We start from the raw sequence: 17,521 nt of genomic DNA, 5'->3' as shown, positions 1-17,521 counted from the left end.
TTCGTGCAATTGATGGTGATTCTCAGGTGGTTGGCAGCTTGCCTTCGTGAGATGACTATGTTTTCCTGCAAAAATGACCCTCGTCGGGATTACCCCACGAGGCCCCTCCGATAAGCAAGTCAGTGGAGTCATCAATTTATTTTTTCCCTACCCCCGGCCAGATGCTGGCTAGAGGTCTTTATATTAAACGTGCCGAACACTGCTTCCTCCTCATCTTCTTCCCCCTCCTTGCTGCTGCCACGGCCTTCCCCGTCACCTCCGAGTTCGAACTCGGCATCCAGAAGAGAATCCACTTCCGCGTCTACTTCCACGAGACCTTTCTCGGCCCCGACAACAGCACCGTCACCGTAGTGAACATGAGCCTCCCCTACACCTTCGGGGACGTCGACATCTTCGACGCCGTGCTGAGGATCGGCCCCTCCAAGTGGTCGACTGAAGTCGGAAAGGCGCAGGGCGTGGGCTTCCACGTGTCGCAGCGGGACGAGTCGTCGCTGATACCGCTGGTGCTGGTGCTGGTGTTCACGGCGGGAAACTTCTGCGACAGCACCCTCACGGTGATCGGGAGGATCGACGCGTCCGGGAAGGCGGACCGGGCCATCGTGGGAGGGACGGGGGTGTTCCAGTTCGCGTCGGGGAACGTGGTGAGCAAGCAGGTGACGTCCGATGTCGCCGGACTCGTCGTCGCCTTCGAGGTCTACGTCATGTACCATAACGACGTCCGTCTCACTTCCATCGCGTGATCCGAGACACGATAACGAAAGCTACAGCATTTAAATAAGAACTAACAATGTTTATCTTGCTTTACGTCAGCAGAATAAATAATAAGGCTAAAATAAAAAGAATTATTCGATCTCGTTTATTAATATTAGGAATAAAAACCTATTGCAACAAACTCCAAAAATATCAGAACTCGTTGAACTATAGACATATCTTATACAATTCTCCAACCAGCTCTTAGATACATACAATTTTATATTAAAAATCTAAGTGTTTGAAATATTATTCCATCGTAATCATTGTTACGGTAAGTAACTTTTTTAGCCGTGGCCTCGGGGCCGTCGCGGCTTCGTTCGGGTCCGGAAGGCGGTGATCTCCGTGGGGGTGCTCCTCGAGGTCTCCCGGCGGCCGAGCTCGGTGGTTCGGGTCAGGAGGTCGGTTCGTCAGCTCGGGTCGGCGGTTCGGGTCGGCAGCTCGAGTCGGGAGGCAGCTCCGCCACAGCTTCGGGAAGAGGCGACACCGTCTCGCACCTGCACATAGGTCGGGCCGGGAGCTCGGCCCGACCCCTCCGACGATCAAGTTAGAGAAAGATGTGGAGGGGATTGTAGATGAGGCAGAAGAAGAGCCTCTGAGTGTTTTGTGTCTGAGTGAGTTCCTCCCCCCTTTTTGCTTAGGACTCATGGGTATTTATAGAGGAGGTTTGATGTTACCGCTGGGGTTGCGTGGGAGGCCGAGCTGCTGCAGGGTATGGAGAGCCTCGGGCAGTGTGTCGCTCAGGGGGTTGCGTGGGAGATCGGGGGATCGCAGGGTATGGGCGAGCTTCAACCGTTACCTGCTTCTGTCTCGTCCGGCTGTGCTGGGTCTGCCATTTTTTGTCATATCATATGTCCCCCCCAAAAGGAGCTATGCGTCGGTTCTTGCGTGCAGGGGGTCCGATGCATGGCTTTTTACTTCAGGTGGGCTGGTCATGCATATCCGAGGCGTATGACGTAGGCGGGCTAGCAGCGCAGACGTGTCTCGTGCAACATGGGGCCGAGGTGCGCAACTCAGTCAGGAAGCCGAGCAGGGTTAGACTCGGGGCCGATGGAGCCGATGAGGGCTGAGGAGCACAGCGTAGGCGGGGTGACCGCGCATGTGTGGTCCCGGGATGGCGTAGAGCCGAGGGTCGAGGAGCACAACGCCGGCGGGGTGACCGCGTAGGCGAGAGGCGTAGAGCCGAGGGCCGAGGGCCGAGGAGCATAACGCAGGTGGGGTGACCGCGCAGGCGTGATCTCGGGAGGCGTAGAGCCGAGGGTCGAGGAGCACAACGCAGGCGGGGTGACCACGCAGGTGTGGTCTCGGGTGGCGTAAAGCCAAGGGCTGAGGAGCATAACGCAGGCGGGGTGACCGCGCAGGCGTGATCTCGGGAGGCGTAGAGCCGAGGGCCGAGGAGCACAACGCAGGCGGGGTGACCGCGCAGGTGTGGTCTCGAGATGGCGTAGAGCCGAGGGCCGAGGAGCACAACGCAGGCGGGTTGGCCGCGCTGGTGTGGTCTCGGGATGGCGTAGAGCCGAGGGCCGAGGAGCACAATGCAAGCGGGGCAACCGCGCAGGTGTGGTCTCGGGATGGCGTAGAGCCGAGGGCTGAGGAGCACAACGCAGGCGGGATGACCGCGCAGGTGTGGTCTCGGGATGGCGTAGAGCCGAGGGCCGACGAGCACAACGCAGGCGGGTTGGCCGCGCTGGGGTGGTCTCGGGTGGCGTAAAGCCGAAGAGCCGAGGAGCACGACGCAGGCGGGCTGGCCGCGCAGGCGTGGTCTCGGTGGCGTAAAGCCGAAGAGCCGAGGAGCACGACGCAGGCGGGCTGGCCGCGCAGGCGTGGCCCGGGTGCTGGGGGTCGAGGAGCACGACGTAGGCGGGTGAACCGCGCAGGTGTGTCCCGAGAGCCGGAGGTCGGGGAGCACGACGCAGGCGAGCCGCGGCCGAGGGGCATGAACCAGGTGGATAGGGCCGTGGAGTTCGGCACGAGCAAGGCTGGCCGCGCAGACGTGTCTCGGGGTTTATGGAGCCGAGGGGCATGACGCGGGCATACTGGCGGCACTGGTCTATCTCAGGAACATGGAGCCAAGGAGCACGACGCAGGCGGCTGGCGGCGCAGGTGTGGTCTTGAGCATTACGCGACCGAGGAGCACGACGCAGGCGGGCAGACCGCGCAGGCATGGTCGCAAGAACCATGCGACCGAGTAGCACGACGCAGGCGGGCAGGACGCGAGGACATGGACTCGGGCACCATGCGGCCGAGGTACACGATAGAGGCGGACAGGCCACGCCGAGGTGGATCTCGGCAGTGATTGGCAGAGGTGCTCGGTGCAGGCAGGCTGCGACCGAGGGACACCGCTCAGACGGGCAAGCTGCGCTGAGGTGGGATTTCGACAGAGAGTTGCCGAGGTGCTCGGTGCAGGCAGGCTACGACCGAGGTACACCGCTCAGGCGGGCAGGCCGCGCTGAGGTAGGCTTTCGGCAGAGAGTTGCCGAGGTGCTCGGTGCAGGCAGGCTGCGACCGAGGTACACCGCTCAGGCGGGCAGGTCGCGCTGAGGTGGGATTTCGGCAGAGAGTTGCCGAGGTGCTCGGTGCAGGCAGGCTGCGACTGAGGTGGTGGCCTTGGGCATTACGCGACCGATGTGGTGGACTCGGCAAGCATGGCGCCGAGGCACTCGGCGCAGGCAGGCTGCGGCCGAGGGACGTAACCCAGGTGGGCAAGGCGATGGATATGACCGAGGAGTTCGGCGCGGGCGTATCTCGGGGTTTATGGAGCCGAGGGGCACGACGCAGGCGTATTGGCGGCACTGGTCTGTCTCGGGAACATGGAGCCAAGGAGCACGACGCAGGCGGTCTGGTCGCGCAGGTGTGTTTCGGGGATGATGGAGGCGAGGAGCACGACGCAGGCGGGCAGGCCGCGCTGGTGTGGTCTCGGTCATCATGCTGCCGAGGAGCACGACGCAGGCGAGTAGACCGCGCAGGCGTGGTCGCGAGGGCCATGCGGCCGAGTAGCATGATCAGGCGGGCAGGACACGAGGACGTGGCCTCGGGCACCACGCGGCCGAGGACCACGACAGGCGGTCGGGCCGCGCCGAGGTGGGTCTCGGCAGAGATTGGCCTAGGTGCTCGGTGTATGCGGATAGACCGCGCATGGGGCCGAGGTAGCGTGCAGCACGTTGGCTGCGCATGTGGCCGAGTGGCCGAGGCAGCGAGGTTGCGTGCTGGCTGCGCACGAGGCCGAGTGGCCGAGGCAGTGAGGCAGCTGCGCATGTGGCCGAGTGGCCGAGGCAGCGATGCTGCTTGCCGGCTGCGCATGTGGCCGAGGCAGCGTGTTGGCTGCGCATGAGGCCGAGTGGCCGAGGCAGCGATGCTGCTTGCTGGCTGCGCACGAGGCCGAGTGGCTGAGGCAGCGATGCTGCTCGCTGGCTGCGCACGAGGCCGAGTGGCTGAGGCAGCGATGCTGCTCGCCGGCTGCGCACGAGGCCGAGTGGCTGAGGTAGCGAGGCAGCAAGGCTACGTGCTGGCCGCGCATGGGCCAAGTCTCTCGAGCGACGCCATATCTCTCCTCATGCATGCCGCGGCCGAGGAGCTACTTGCGCATGCATAGAGGAAGTCTCGGGCAAGCCGTGGCCGTGGAGGAAGTCTCGGGTAAGCCGTGGCCGAGGAGGTCTCGGTTAGGCTGTGGCCGAGGAGCTTTCGGGCACGCTATGGCCGAGGAGCTACTTAGGCCGCGTAGAGGAAGTCTCGGGTAAGCCGTGGCCAGGGAGGTCTCGGGTAGGCTGTGGCCGAGGTGTTCGGCGCGGTCGGGCTGGCCGCGCGCGGGACGCGGGCGGTTTGGCCGCACGTGAGGCGCACGGGTGGTTTGGCCGCACGTGAGGCGCGCGGGTGGTTTGGCCGCGCGTGAGGCGCGCGGGTTGGCCGCGCGCGTGGGATCGAGGGGCCCAGGCGCGCGGGCTGGTCGCGCGTGTGGGACCGAGTGGTCGAGGCGCTTGTGGCCGAGCCACGCGCGTGGCCGAGGAGCCGAGACGCGCGGGCTGGTCGCGCGCGTGGGACCGAGGGGTCTAGGCGCTTGTCGCCGAGCCAAGCGCGTGACCGAGTAGCCGAGACGCTCGGCGCGGTCGGGCTGGCCGCGCGCATGGGACGCGGGCGGTTTCGCCGGACGTGAGGCGCGCGAGTGGTTTGGCCGCGCGTGAGGCGCGCAGGTTGGCCGCGCGCGTGGGACCGAGGGGCCCAGGAGCGCGGGCTGGTCGCGCGCGTGGGACCGAGGAGCCGAGGCGCGCGAGATGGCCGCGCGCGTGGGGCCGAGTGGCCGAGACGATCGGCGCGGTCGGGCTGGCCGCGCGCATGGGACGCGGGCGGTTTGGCCGCGCGCGTGGGACGCCGGCGGTTTGGCCGGTGCGTGAGGCGCGCGGGTTGGCCGCGCGCGTGGGACCGAGGGGTCGAGGCGCTTGTCGCCGAGCCACGCGCGTGACCGAGTAGCCGAGACGCTCGGCGCGGTCGGGCTGGCCGCGCGCATGGGACGCGGGCGGTTTCGCCGATGCGTGAGGCGCGCGGGTTGGCCGCGCGCGTGGGACCGAGGGGGGTTTGGCCAGGAAGCCGAGACCGACCCCAGAAGTCGCTGCTGCTGGTGCAGGTCGGCTGCAGTGGAGCAACCAAGGAGAAGACCAACGTACCGTCATTCCGGGCCCTCCTTCTAACGTCATTATGTTACGGTAAGTAACTTTTTTAGCCGTGGCCTCGGGGCCGTCGCGGCTTCGTTCGGGTCCGGAAGGCGGTGATCTCCGTGGGGGTGCTCCTCGAGGTCTCCCGGCGGCCGAGCTCGGTGGTTCGGGTCAGGAGGTCGGTTCGTCAGCTCGGGTCGGCAGCTCGGGTCGGGAGGCAGCTCCGCCACAGCTTCGGGAAGAGGCGACACCGTCTCGCACCTGCACATAGGTCGGGCCGGGAGCTCGGCCCGACCCCTCCGACGATCAAGTTAGAGAAAGATGTGGAGGGGATTGTAGATGAGGCAAAAGAAGAGCCTCTGAGTGTTTTGTGTCTGAGTGAGTTCCTCCCCCCTTTTTGCTTAGGACTCAGGGGTATTTATAGAGGAGGTTTGATGTTACCGCTGGGGTTGCGTGGGAGGCCGAGCTGCTGCAGGGTATGGAGAGCCTCGGGCAGTGTGTCACTCAGGGGGTTGCGTGGGAGATCGGGGGATCGCAGGGTATGGGCGAGCTTCAACCGTTACCTGCTTCTGTCTCGTCCGGCTGTGTTGGGTCTGCCATTTTTTGTCATATCAATCATGACAGTGTTTTTTCTTTTAGCAAGTTCATTTGGACCATGAGCAACATGAAGCTGAAGAAAAACATAACCTTTCATCAATAAATCGAAGATCATACTGAAGCTGTGAAGAACTTTGTTCGCATGTATAAAAGTCAACCCAATAATTGACCAGGAAGAACTTTGAGCATTTAATCCCCTCTTACTCCACCCAACACTAATTTAACTTTCGCAAAAGTTAAATCAAAAAATCTTCCTCCCGATCCTGACCTGTCCGGTGATAAATAAACAGGTCACTCACCAAGAGAGAAAGAGAGACGAGGCTCAAAATAAACCCGACCCAATGCTTGCTTCCATCATCCGAGCATCTACGTGGATAAGCACATTCAAGATTGAATCGAACCATGCTGGCACCTCTACCACAAGGTTCACTAACAATATCATCACTCCCCCACCCCCGTCGTCCTTTCTCGTTGTGGAGAGAGCTTTGGCGGTTGTAACTACGATTTGCTGCTTTAAAGATCGGTGAATACACCACGTGTCCATACTCCAGTTGATCCTTTTTTTTTACTATTTATTTTTATCCAAATAACATTCTTATTTTCACAAACTTATTCAACCCAATGAAAAAAAGGTCAATCACGAGCTCTTTTGAATCATAAATTGTTAAGCGGAACCACATGATCTTTCCTTTTTTAAGGTGGATCCCAAAAGTTGTCTGCCAAAAAAAGAAAATTTGTATTTGACTCTTTATTAGGTATTAGGTATTGATTCTCTAAGTCTCTGATCAATGTGAAAACAAATATGATACTATCTCTACTCTAAATTCTTAATTAATTGTTTTAATAAGACTTGTGATCCATTTTTATCCCATTTATCGGCGATTAACTAATTTCGCTGCACCTACATAAGCTTTAATATGGATGTTATGAACAGGTGAAGTATACGTATGCTGATAAAGAAATGCATTGCGTGAGGAAACAACTAAGGTGGAGACATTACACACGGATTGGGTCAACTATGCACTTTGAAAGATAACACGGCATGCGCTGGCATTTGACGATCTGCTAAAAAAAATATACCTTACATGAGAATGATGAACTTTGACAACCAAGCACACCTTCGGTAGGTGAAGAATTATGTAGGCGTGATTCACATGGAAACATTGACATGCATTATGTCATCCCATCTCTTTTTGTTTTTTGGTCTCGTGATCATATATATAATGGTGAAAATAAACATGAGTTTAGGATATGTTTTGACAGGAGAGAATATGTATGTATATTAAAATTCACGTAAAATTCATTTGGTATGCTGATATGAGAACACATCATGTGAGCTTTTCTTTGCTGGAATAGAGATTTGCATTTGATTACTGACGCATATTTGAATGATTACTGTAAAGCAAAAAGATGGTTAATGGCCCCACATGAGTCACGAATGACTTGATTGGCGAGTGAAGGTTTTGCATCGCACCGTCGATCATTAATTACGACGCGACTTTAAGTGGAGTGATGAGGTAGCGATCACGCATGGGAACCAACACTTCATTTCCACATGTCAACAACTGAAGATGCGAACAAACGGGAGCGACAGCCATGAGCCAACCGCGTACATCTGTGTTGAAACACATACAGATAGATAGCGTTGCCAATGTTGTTCGTTAATTAACAAGCAAATTGACGAGCTACAGGTGGCCAGTTGGCACTTGCAGAAGACGCAACACTATCCTCATCGCCCATTGCTTGCAACTATCATCCCTCCATCTCTCAGTTACCCATCTCCATTGCTCGACATCATATATATATATATATATATATATATATATATATATTCATGGAGAACACTATATGGTGTGTACATCGTGTTACTATATGCTATCTTCTTCCCTACGCTGAGACCTTCGCCTGCAAGAGTAATATTCGTTTGAGTATTTTATGTAGACATGTTAATGAGATTTGGTTGGAAGTTGGCATTTGTTGACGACGCATGACACAGACAAGAGTAATAATCTCTATAAATACATGTTCCTGATCCAGCGTTGTACCCACCTCACTTCGATCCTTCGGTCATCCTAGCCATGGCTTCATCCCCACACAGCTCCTCTCATCTCTACTTCCTCCTTATCTTCTTCCTCCTCCTGGCTGCTGCCACAGCCTTCCCGGTGACCTCCGAGTTCGAACTCGGCCGGCAGAGCAGAATCCACTTCCGTGTCTACTTCCACGAGACCTTTCTCGGCCCCGACAACACCACCGTCACCGTGGTGAACATGAACCTCCCCAACACCTTCGGGGACGTCGACATCTTCGACGCCGTGCTGAGGACCGGCCCCTCCAAGCGTTCGACTGAAGTCGGGAGGGCGCAGGGCGTGAGCTTCCACGCGTCGCAGCGGGACGAGTCGTCGCTGATACCGCTGGTGCTGGTGTTCACGGCGGGGGACTTCTGCGACAGCACGCTCACGGTGATAGGGAGGCTGGACACCTCCGGGAAGGCGGACCGGGCCATCGTGGGAGGGACGGGGGTGTTCCAGTTCGCGTGGGGGAACGTGGTGAGCAAACTGGTGACGTCCGACAAAGCGGGACTCGTCGCCGCCTTCGACATCTATGTCGTCTATTATGACGACGTCCGTCTCACCGCCGTCGCGTGATCCGCGAGACGATAATTAAAGCCACGGCGATCATATATGTTTGTCTTGCTTCATGTCAGGAGATGAATTATTATATGATAAGGCTGAAATAAAAAGAAATGTCGATCTCGTTTATTAAAATTATGAATGAAAACCTTTTACAACATATTCCAAAAATATGGGAACTCGTTGGACTGCACACATATCATCTATAATTCTCTCCTTCTATTACGGCAAGTAACTTTTTTAGCCGTTACCTCGGGGTCGGCACGGCTGGTCCGAGGGTCCGAGCGGCCAGGATCAGGTGAAGCTCCTCTCGGGATCCCCGGGGTGACCGGTCACGGGGAATCAGGCTGAAGTGCTCCGCGTCGCCGGGTCGGGTCGGCTTTGGTCGAGTACCTGCACACTGGTCGGGTCGGTGATTCGGCCCGACCCCTCCGACGATTAAGTTAGAAATGAAGAGGGGAATCTTAGATGGAATCGTGTGTTTTTCCTCTAACCCTGCCTGCTTGGAGCCCGAGGGTATTTATAGGTGAGCTCGATGTTACCTGACGCGCCATCCTGCCGGGGCAGGGCCGTACACCTGATCGCGTCTGTTGCCGTTGTGGGCATTGCGCGGTAAGGCCGAGTTGTCGTAGGGTATGGCAAGCCTTGGTCGACGCCTTCCCCTGCCCTGTCCGGTCGTGCGGGGTCAGCATGATGAGGTCGTGCGGATATGGTCGGTGAGGGTGCGCGTTACGCTGGTATTAATGCTCATCTCTTGGCGCGGTGTGCCGTTTGGGGGTGGCTGATATGGGGCGGTGTTACGTCAAATTCGGTGCGTCATGTCTTATTTGTTTTTACCCCTATCATACTCCCCCCCCCCCGGAAGGAGCTATGCGTCGGTTTTCGCATGTAGGGGGGCCCGAGGCATGGCTCCTGTCTCCTGGTGACTTGGCCACGCGAGTCTAAGGAGTGAGTCGTCGACGGGTCGGTCGGACGGGGCCGAACTTGATGATCATAGGGCTGACAAGGGCCGAGTATCACGATGCGATCGGGTTACCGTGCTGGCGTGGTCTCGGGAGGCGTGCAGACGAGGGTCGAGGAGCACGGCGCAGGCGGGTTTACCGCGCAGGCGTGGTCTCGGGAGGCGTGCAGCCGAGGGCCGAGGAGCACGACGCAGACGGGTTACCGCGCAGGCGTGGTTTCGGGAGGCGCACAGCCGAGGGCCGAGGAGCACGACGCAGGCGGGTTACCGCGCAGGCGTGGTCTTGGGAGGCATGCAGCCGAGGGCCGAGGAGCACGATGTAGGCGGGTTACCGCGCAGGCGTGGTCTCGGGAGGCGCGCAGCCGAGGACCGAGGAGCACGGCGCAGGCGGGTTACCGCGCAGGCGTGGTCTCGGGAGGCGTGCAGCCGAGGGCCCTGCTTTTGATTTTTGGCGGCGGTGGGGGTCGAAAAGTTACCGCATTTAATTCCACCCGCAGAAAGGGCGAGTTGGCTCGTCGTTGAGGTCGAGGCGTCCGGTTGCTGCCGCTTCAGCGGGGTCGCCACGTCCTACCTTCATTAAGACGGAGGGCCTTTGGGTGTCTTCCGATGCGACGCGACGGCTGGGTGCGTGCGTGGGTGAGCTGTTGTCCGCTCTTGGGAGGCGAAGGGACCTTGATTCTGGCGGGACATCACCCTTAAATAGCGGACGTCGCAGCTTGTCTCTATCTTCCGCTGCAGCGTTTCCTCCTTCGAGTTCTGCCGTTGCCTCCCCGACTCTCTTCCCGGTCTCCTGCGTAGTTTTTTCCTCCTCCTAAGGTCAGTTGAGATGTCGTCCTCTTCTCCTCCTTCGTCCCTTTCATCTTCTTCTTCTTCTTCCTCTCCATCCCCTTCTCCTCCCCCTATCCTCGGGGCTAGAGAGGGGAACCCTGCTTCGTCCCTCGTTGAGTCTTCTGACGGAGAAGTAGCACGAGCCCTCGAAGCTTTGATGTGGCCACACGACCTGGACTCCGTCGTGAGCGAGTCTTTGCTGGAAGGACTCCGGGATTGTTATCATATCCCGGAGGACTATATCCTCTGTGTCCCCGAGCTGGGGCAACGGGCGTACGATCCCGTCCCGAAGGGCTTCGCCCTATCCCTTGACGCCCTGGAAGCGGGCTTGCGCTTTCCTCTCCATCCACTCATCGTGTCTTGCCTGTCCTTTTGCCGGATCTCGCCGTCTCAGGTGACGCCGAACTCTTGGCGTTACCTAGTGGCATTCCTAGGGGAATGTCATTATGCCGACATCGCCCCTACCCTCGATCTCTTTCTCTCTTGTTACCGTTTTTGCAAGAGCTTGGGGGGCTACTTCCTGTCGGCCCGAACGGGCTTTCGCTTCGGGGGTGCCCCTTCCAACAACAAGGGATGGAAGGGGAGGTATTTCTATATCATCCGTGAGCAGGACTGGGGCTTCGGGGTCCGATGGTCCGCACGGGCGATCGATAACACCACCCCTTGTTTGGGCGATGTGGAGCGCCAAGCTCTGGGGAGGCTGAGAGAGATCCTCCCTAAGTCGCAGGCCATCCGTACCATGACCGAACAGTGGCTGGTCGAGGCGGGCCTTAGCCCGGTGCCTCTGGGTATGTTTAACGACGCTTGGATTGGGGTTTCAGCGTAGCTGATTCTTGGTATTGACCCGTTCCATCTTTTGCAGAAATGGTGAAGCTCCGGTCGTTCCTGGAGGTTCAGGCGCCGCAACCTGCTCTCCCCACTCCGCTGGGCGACCCGACACCTTCTCTCCCGACTCAGCTAGACGACCCGCAGCCCGGTTCAGAGGCCGCCCCACTGGAGGTCGAGGCTGAGCGCCCTTCGAAGAAGGCGAAGACAACCCCGTCGAGGGTGCGTGGGCGTGTTCTTGACATGCGCCGCAACGCTTCGCGTAAGCTTTTGCGTCCCGGCACATGATCATCAACGAAGCAATTTGTGCGCCAAGGTTCGCCCTCCGCTGTGCTCTCCGCAGACTGCTAGTCATAGGTGCCCAGCAAGCCAATCACGTGAGTGATGGCACGTGTGACTTGATACAGAATCTTTTTGCTTATTATATTTTGGCATATATCACTTTATAACTATTGCATAAATGCATACATATATTGTGATGTCCTTGGATTTGTGCAATGGGAATCGGATCGTGATGAGATCACGATAATGAGATCGATTCACCTTTAAACACATATCCTAAATAATCCCGGTCATAGGTTACTCGAGAGGGACATCGTGATAACCGGATAGACTGGTGTGCTGTATACCCGTTCATATGATGGATGCAGCTGATCTCATAGCTGCTCGTGTAGGGACACTAGGGATACAGTACAAGTGCTCATTGGAGAATGAGTTCACTGATTGATCCGCTTACGGAATGCTGGATGGTTGATGATGCCTTATTGTCAGACAACGATTCCGTAGTCCTAGTGGTGTATCTGGTTCTTAGACTTGAGACACCAAGGATGTCCTGTATGAGTGCTCCACTCTTTGATACCAGACTTATAGGTTTGGCTGTTCCCAGATCTAGTACAGCTGGTCATTGGGAGTGGTAGTCGACCTTACGAGGGCTATTGAGTGTCGACAGAGGATCATCCACTCTCGGCATCTTGAGAGGAATATCCCATGTGTTCTTGTTCAGACAAATCCCTGGCCAGGGTCATTCGGGTTGAGAGAGAAAGAGTTCTCCGGGAGAATCCGATTAGAGCGAGACTCGAGTAGAAACCGTATGGGTCTGACAGCACCATGCTCGATATACGGTCTCTGGGATATTAGATGGATGAGGGACTATAGGTACATGGTAACTGAGGACAGACAGGTCCAATGGATTGGATTCCCCTGTATCGTCTGGGGACTACGGCGTAGTGGCCTAGTACTTCCGTAGTCGATGAGTCGAGTGAATTATTACAGAGATAATAATTCACTCAGTCAGAAGGAGTTCTGACAGGTATGACTCACGGCCAGCTCGATATTGGGCCTAGAGGGTCACACACATATGGTAGGCATTGCGATGAGTAGAGGTTCGGATATGAGATATCCGACGGAGCCCTTGTCTTATTGGATGCAGATCCAATACCCACTAGGGAAGGACCTATTAGGGTTTGACACGGGATCTCTATAAATAGGAGGGATTCACAGCCTCATAGGCTAGAGTCTTTGCTTGCCCTTCCTATTCTCCTCTCCCTCTCCACCTCAGAGTAGGCCTGGAGTTTTGAGGAGCGTCGTCGCAACCCTGCTGTGTGGATCACCGCTAGAGAGGAGGACGCTTGACCTCCTTCACCCTCTCCTAAGGATCTGCAAGGAAACAGGGATATACGATCTCCCTAGGTAACACAATCTCTATACGCAGTTTTGTGTTTTTGCGGATTTTGCGCACCAATCTTCGCACGACGATGAACATCTTTTTGGGAATCGGGGATTTTTGTTTTCTTGTTCTTCCGCTGCGCATATGATGTCGCCCCCCCTATGATTTCCCAACACAGACCCCCTCGTGGACTTCGGCCAGGACCGTCTGGGCCTCATCCGGCTCTAGGCATCGTAAGAGGGGATAGGTGAAGGATCGCCTATAGAGCCGACCACCTTCTTCGGCGTACCACGCGTGTGTACGGCGCAGTCGCCGAGCCGCTACTTCGTCGTGGGGAAGGGTCCCGTCCCGCTTGAAGCGCAGCAACTCCTGTACCCACGTGATCGGGGCATTGCCGGGGGCCGTAATTGCTACTTCGATGGCGCGAGCAGGAAGTTCCTCGATCTTTGGGCATGTTTCGCAGGTCGATTTCGACGCCAGCTTAGCTAATGCGTCGGCCCGCCCGTTCTCCTCCCTCGGGACATTGGATAATGTGAAATAAGGGAACTTAGCAGTCAGGTCCCTTACCTGCGTCAGGTATTTCGCCATGGTTGGGTCCCGAGCCTCATACGCGTCGCTGAGCTGTTTGGCCACCAGCTGTGAGTCAGTGAGGACGTGTACAGCGGCCACCTGCATCTCGAGGGCCAGCCTGAGTCCTGCTAGGAGCGCTTCGTATTCTGCTTCATTGTTAGTGGCCTTGAACCCGAAGCGGAGGGAGCGCTCGAACGAGCGGCCATCGGGGGCGAGCAGGACTAGTCCCGCGCCGGCGCCCTTTGAGCTGGACGAACCGTCCACGTGTAGGATCAAAGCTTCGGGAGGCTACTCTAGATCCTCGCTTGTCGCCTGTGTTAGCTCCGCGATGAAGTCGGCCACCGCCTGGGCTTTGATGGCGATCCTGGGCACGTATCTTATATCATGCTCGCCTAGCTCTACTGCCCACTTGAGGAGCCGACCTGCAACATCGAACTTAGATAAAACCTACCGAAGGGGTTGGTCGGTGATGACTTCAACTGGGTGAGCCTGGAAGTAGGGGCGCAACTTTCGAGCTGACAGCACCAGGGCGAGCGCGAGTTTCTCTATCGGCGGGTAGCGCCCCTCGGGTCCGCTTAGGGTGTGGCTGACGTAGTAGATCGGAAGCTGTTCGCCCGAGCTTTCTTTAATTAGGACGGAACTGACTGCATGGGGGGAGGCCGCTAGATAGAGGCCCAGCTTTTCGCCGGGAGAAACAGATGCGAGCCGGGGGAGGTTTGCCAGGCACTGCTTTACCTGTTTGAAGGCTTCTTCACACTCCGTCGTCCACCGGAAGTTTTTCGGGTCCTTAAGCGCCCTGAAGAAGGGGAGGCAGTGATCCCCCAACCGGGCAAGGAAATGGGACATGGCAACAATCCTTCCGTTTAGTCGCTGCAGGTCTTTGATCGTCCGGGGTGACTGCATGTTGATGATCGCTCGGACTTTCTCCGGGTTGGCGTCAATTCCCCTTTCATGTATAATGAACCCGAGGAATTTCCCGGAGGTGACACCGAAGGCGCATTTTGTGGGGTTGAGCCGCATGCCGAACTTGCGTAGCGTATCGAACGCCTCGGCCAGGTCGGCAATATGGGCTTCGGTCTTTTGGCTTTTCACGATCATGTCGTCCACGTACACTTCCATGTTCCTTCCGATCTGATGGGCGAACATTTTGTTCACCGTCCTCTGGTACGTGGCCCCGGCATTTTTCAACCCGAACGACATGACCTTATAGTAGTACACCCCTTGGTCGGTGAGGAAGGCCGTGTGTTCGCTGTCTTCGGGCGCCATCATGATCTGGTTGTATCCTGAATAGGCGTCCATGAAAGATAGGCGTGCGTGTCCAGCTGTTGCGTCGACCAACTGGTCGATTCTTGGGAGGGGGTAGCAATCTTTCGGGCATGCATTGTTGAGACTGGTGTAGTCAACGCATATCCTCCAGCTCCCATTGTGTTTTTTCATAAGGACTACATTGGACAGCCATTGAGGATACTTGGCTTCCTCTATGAAGCCTGCTGCTAAGAGACGGGCCACCTCCTCTCGTATAGCCTACTGCCGATCAGGGGCCTATCGTCTGGGTCTTTGTTTTACCGGGCGAGCGTCAGGTGGGATGTTGAGGTGGTGCTGCGCCACCCTTGGGTCGACGCCCGTCATATCAGACGGGGACCAAGCGAAGATGTCGGCGTTTTCCCGTAGGAGGCCGACGAGCTGCTCTCGTTCCTGTTCGGGTAGCTCCGAACCCACCTTGACCGTTAGGTCGGGTCGGGCTTCTTGTAACGGCACATCAATGGTGGGTCCCTTCGGCTCGGGATGAGGGGCCGGCCTTTTTGTCTCCCGTGGGTCCTCCAGCGGTGGCTCGACCCTGGTCCTCTTGTGTAGCGAAACGGCGGTTAGGTAGCACCGCCTGGACTCTCGGGGGCTTCCGATGACTTCTCCGACCCCTGCGTGAGTCGGGAACTTAATGGTTTGGTAGTAGGTCGAGACGACGGCTCTGACTTTATTGAGGGTCGGCCGTCCCAGTATGGCATTGTAGGCCGTAGGAAGGTCGACCACCAAAAAGGTGGTCATCACCGTTTTTTACCTTGGCGGGATCCCCAGGGTTAAAGGCAAAGTGATAGGCCCCAAAGGTGATATTGAATCTCCCGTGAACCCGGTGAGCGCTGAACCCATTGGGCGCATGCTTTCCTTGGCTAAGCCGAGCTTCTGGAAGGCGTCAAAGTAGAGTATGTCGGCTGAACTCCCCGTGTCGACCATGATCCTCTTCACCTGCACGTTGGCCACCCTTGCTGATATTACGAGGGCGTCGTCGTGCTCGGGCTGCCTGGAGACCCCGGTCGGGAAGGTGATTTCGGGCTCGGGCCCGTGCCCAGGGGTCACATCAGGAGCGGCTCGGGCGTACGCCTTTCTCCCTGACATGGAGCCCCCTCCTGATGCGGGGTCGCCAGTGATTACATCAATGTGTCTCGATGGGGCCCCCGGGGTGAGGTGATGGCTCCTCGTTCAGCAGAAGGTAGTGGCCGAGATGCCCTCGGCGGATGAGCTCCTCGATCTGCCTTTTTAGCTCACGACACAGCTCGGTGTCGTGCCCATGCTGCCGATGGAATCAGCAGTATTTTGAGCGATCCGCGAGTTCTCGCGGGCTCCTCATCGGGTGGGGCTCCTTGAGTAGTCCCTTCCCCTTCTCGTGGAGAAATATTTCTGTCCATGAGGAATTCAAGGCGGGGGAAGGAGGTCTTGGGTCAGACCTATCCAGCTTGCGTCGGGAGGCGGTGGGCTGCTGTTGTCAGGGCGGCTCTGTTTTGACTTTTTTGTGCTCTTCCCGCTTTCCAGCCATCCATGTCTCCGCGGCGATAAACTGGCCAGCACGCTGAATCATTTCGGGGATCGCAGCAGGGGGTCGCTCCACGAGAGACCAGAAGAACCGGGAGGGCCGCAGGCCTATCATGAACGCCTGTATCAATAGAGAGGGCTGAGCATCCGATAGTCCGCGGATTTGTGTCATAAAACGGTTCACAAAAAGGGAGAGGGGCTCGTCCTCCCCTTGATTGAGTCCGAGGAGCAATGCTGCGGACGGTTTTGGTCGAGCGTAAGCCAGGAAGCTAAGTTTGAAGTCTTTGGCGAGTTGGTCGAAGGAGGCGATGGTCTCGGCCCTCAGGCCGCCATACTATGCGCGGGCTGGACCCCGCAAGGTTGTCGGGAACGCCCTGCACATCAAAGCGTCGGAAGTCCCGTATAGCGCCATCTGGGCGCGAAAAGCGGCCACGTGGTCTGCTGGGTCGGCGGCGCCGTCATACGTGTCCAGCGAGGGGAGGCGGAAATGTGATGGGATCACCTGGTCTTGGATCTCGGGGGTGAACGGGGATCCTTGCTGCCCGTCCGTCCCGAGCTCTCCTTTCGACTTACGGACTTCCTGTTGTACCTCGTCGAGTCTTTGACTGACGAGGCATAGCTGAGCTCGTAGGGCATTCGTGGAGTCGGCAGACGGAGCCTCGCGCTCGGGGTGGCTCGCCGTGTCTTCTGCCTCCCGGCTCCCGGGCCGAGTTATCGGGTTCTGAGGCGAGCCAGGGAGCCCGGAGAGGGGTATGTGAGTGCGGTCGTGGGTTTCCTGCTGCTGTGAAGGGTGAGCCACGTGCGGAGTGGTTCGCTGCGAGACAATCGGGATGATGGTCTGCACCATGCTCGTCAGGGCTCGAACTTGATGAGCGAGGTCGTGAAAGGCCTCGGGAGACACCGACGATGGGCCAGCGGGTGCGCCGTCGGGAGGTGACAAGCCTGGGTCATTGAACAGTTGCCAGTATCGTTATGACGCCGCTACAGGGCGCTCGTCATGAGTTTCATTGTGCGGGGGGTGTTCCCCCTGGGTGGGGAGCCCAACAGCTGGGGGCTCGCCAACGTGGATTCGCTGATCGCTTGCCATTCGGAGGCCCTCCTTCTAGCGCCAATCTGTTACGGCAAGTAACTTTTTGACCGGTCACCCCGGGGATCCCGAGAGGAGCTTCACCAAATCCTGGCCGCTCGGACCCTCGGACCAGCCGTGCCGACCCCGAGGTAACAGCTAAAAAAGTTACTTGCC

General features: G+C 57.6%; 2 protein-coding genes across 2 annotated transcripts; both read left to right on the top strand.

Moving 5' to 3' along the window:
• Positions 1–161: 161 nt before the first annotated feature.
• Positions 162–740, top strand: LOC135625752 (pterocarpan synthase 1-like). The gene has a single exon (XM_065130844.1). The coding sequence runs from the start codon at positions 162–164 to the stop codon at positions 738–740; it is 579 nt and encodes a 192-aa protein (XP_064986916.1).
• A 7,331-nt stretch (positions 741–8,071) lies between these two features.
• On the top strand, positions 8,072–8,638 carry LOC135625751 (pterocarpan synthase 1-like). The gene has a single exon (XM_065130843.1). The coding sequence runs from the start codon at positions 8,072–8,074 to the stop codon at positions 8,636–8,638; it is 567 nt and encodes a 188-aa protein (XP_064986915.1).
• Positions 8,639–17,521: the final 8,883 nt, after the last annotated feature.

This window comes from Musa acuminata, chromosome BXJ2-10 (genome assembly GCF_036884655.1).
Source record: "Musa acuminata AAA Group cultivar baxijiao chromosome BXJ2-10, Cavendish_Baxijiao_AAA, whole genome shotgun sequence".
NCBI lineage: Eukaryota > Viridiplantae > Streptophyta > Magnoliopsida > Zingiberales > Musaceae > Musa > Musa acuminata.
The sequence above is the reverse complement of the archived record's forward strand: the minus strand, read 5'-3'. Positions and strand labels throughout refer to the sequence as shown.

Excerpts from the sequence above, each read along its gene's own strand:
- LOC135625752 (XM_065130844.1), top strand. The coding sequence starts at position 162 with ATGCTGGCTAGAGGTCTTTATATTAAACGTGCCGAACACTGCTTCCTC.
- LOC135625751 (XM_065130843.1), top strand. The coding sequence starts at position 8,072 with ATGGCTTCATCCCCACACAGCTCCTCTCATCTCTACTTCCTCCTTATC.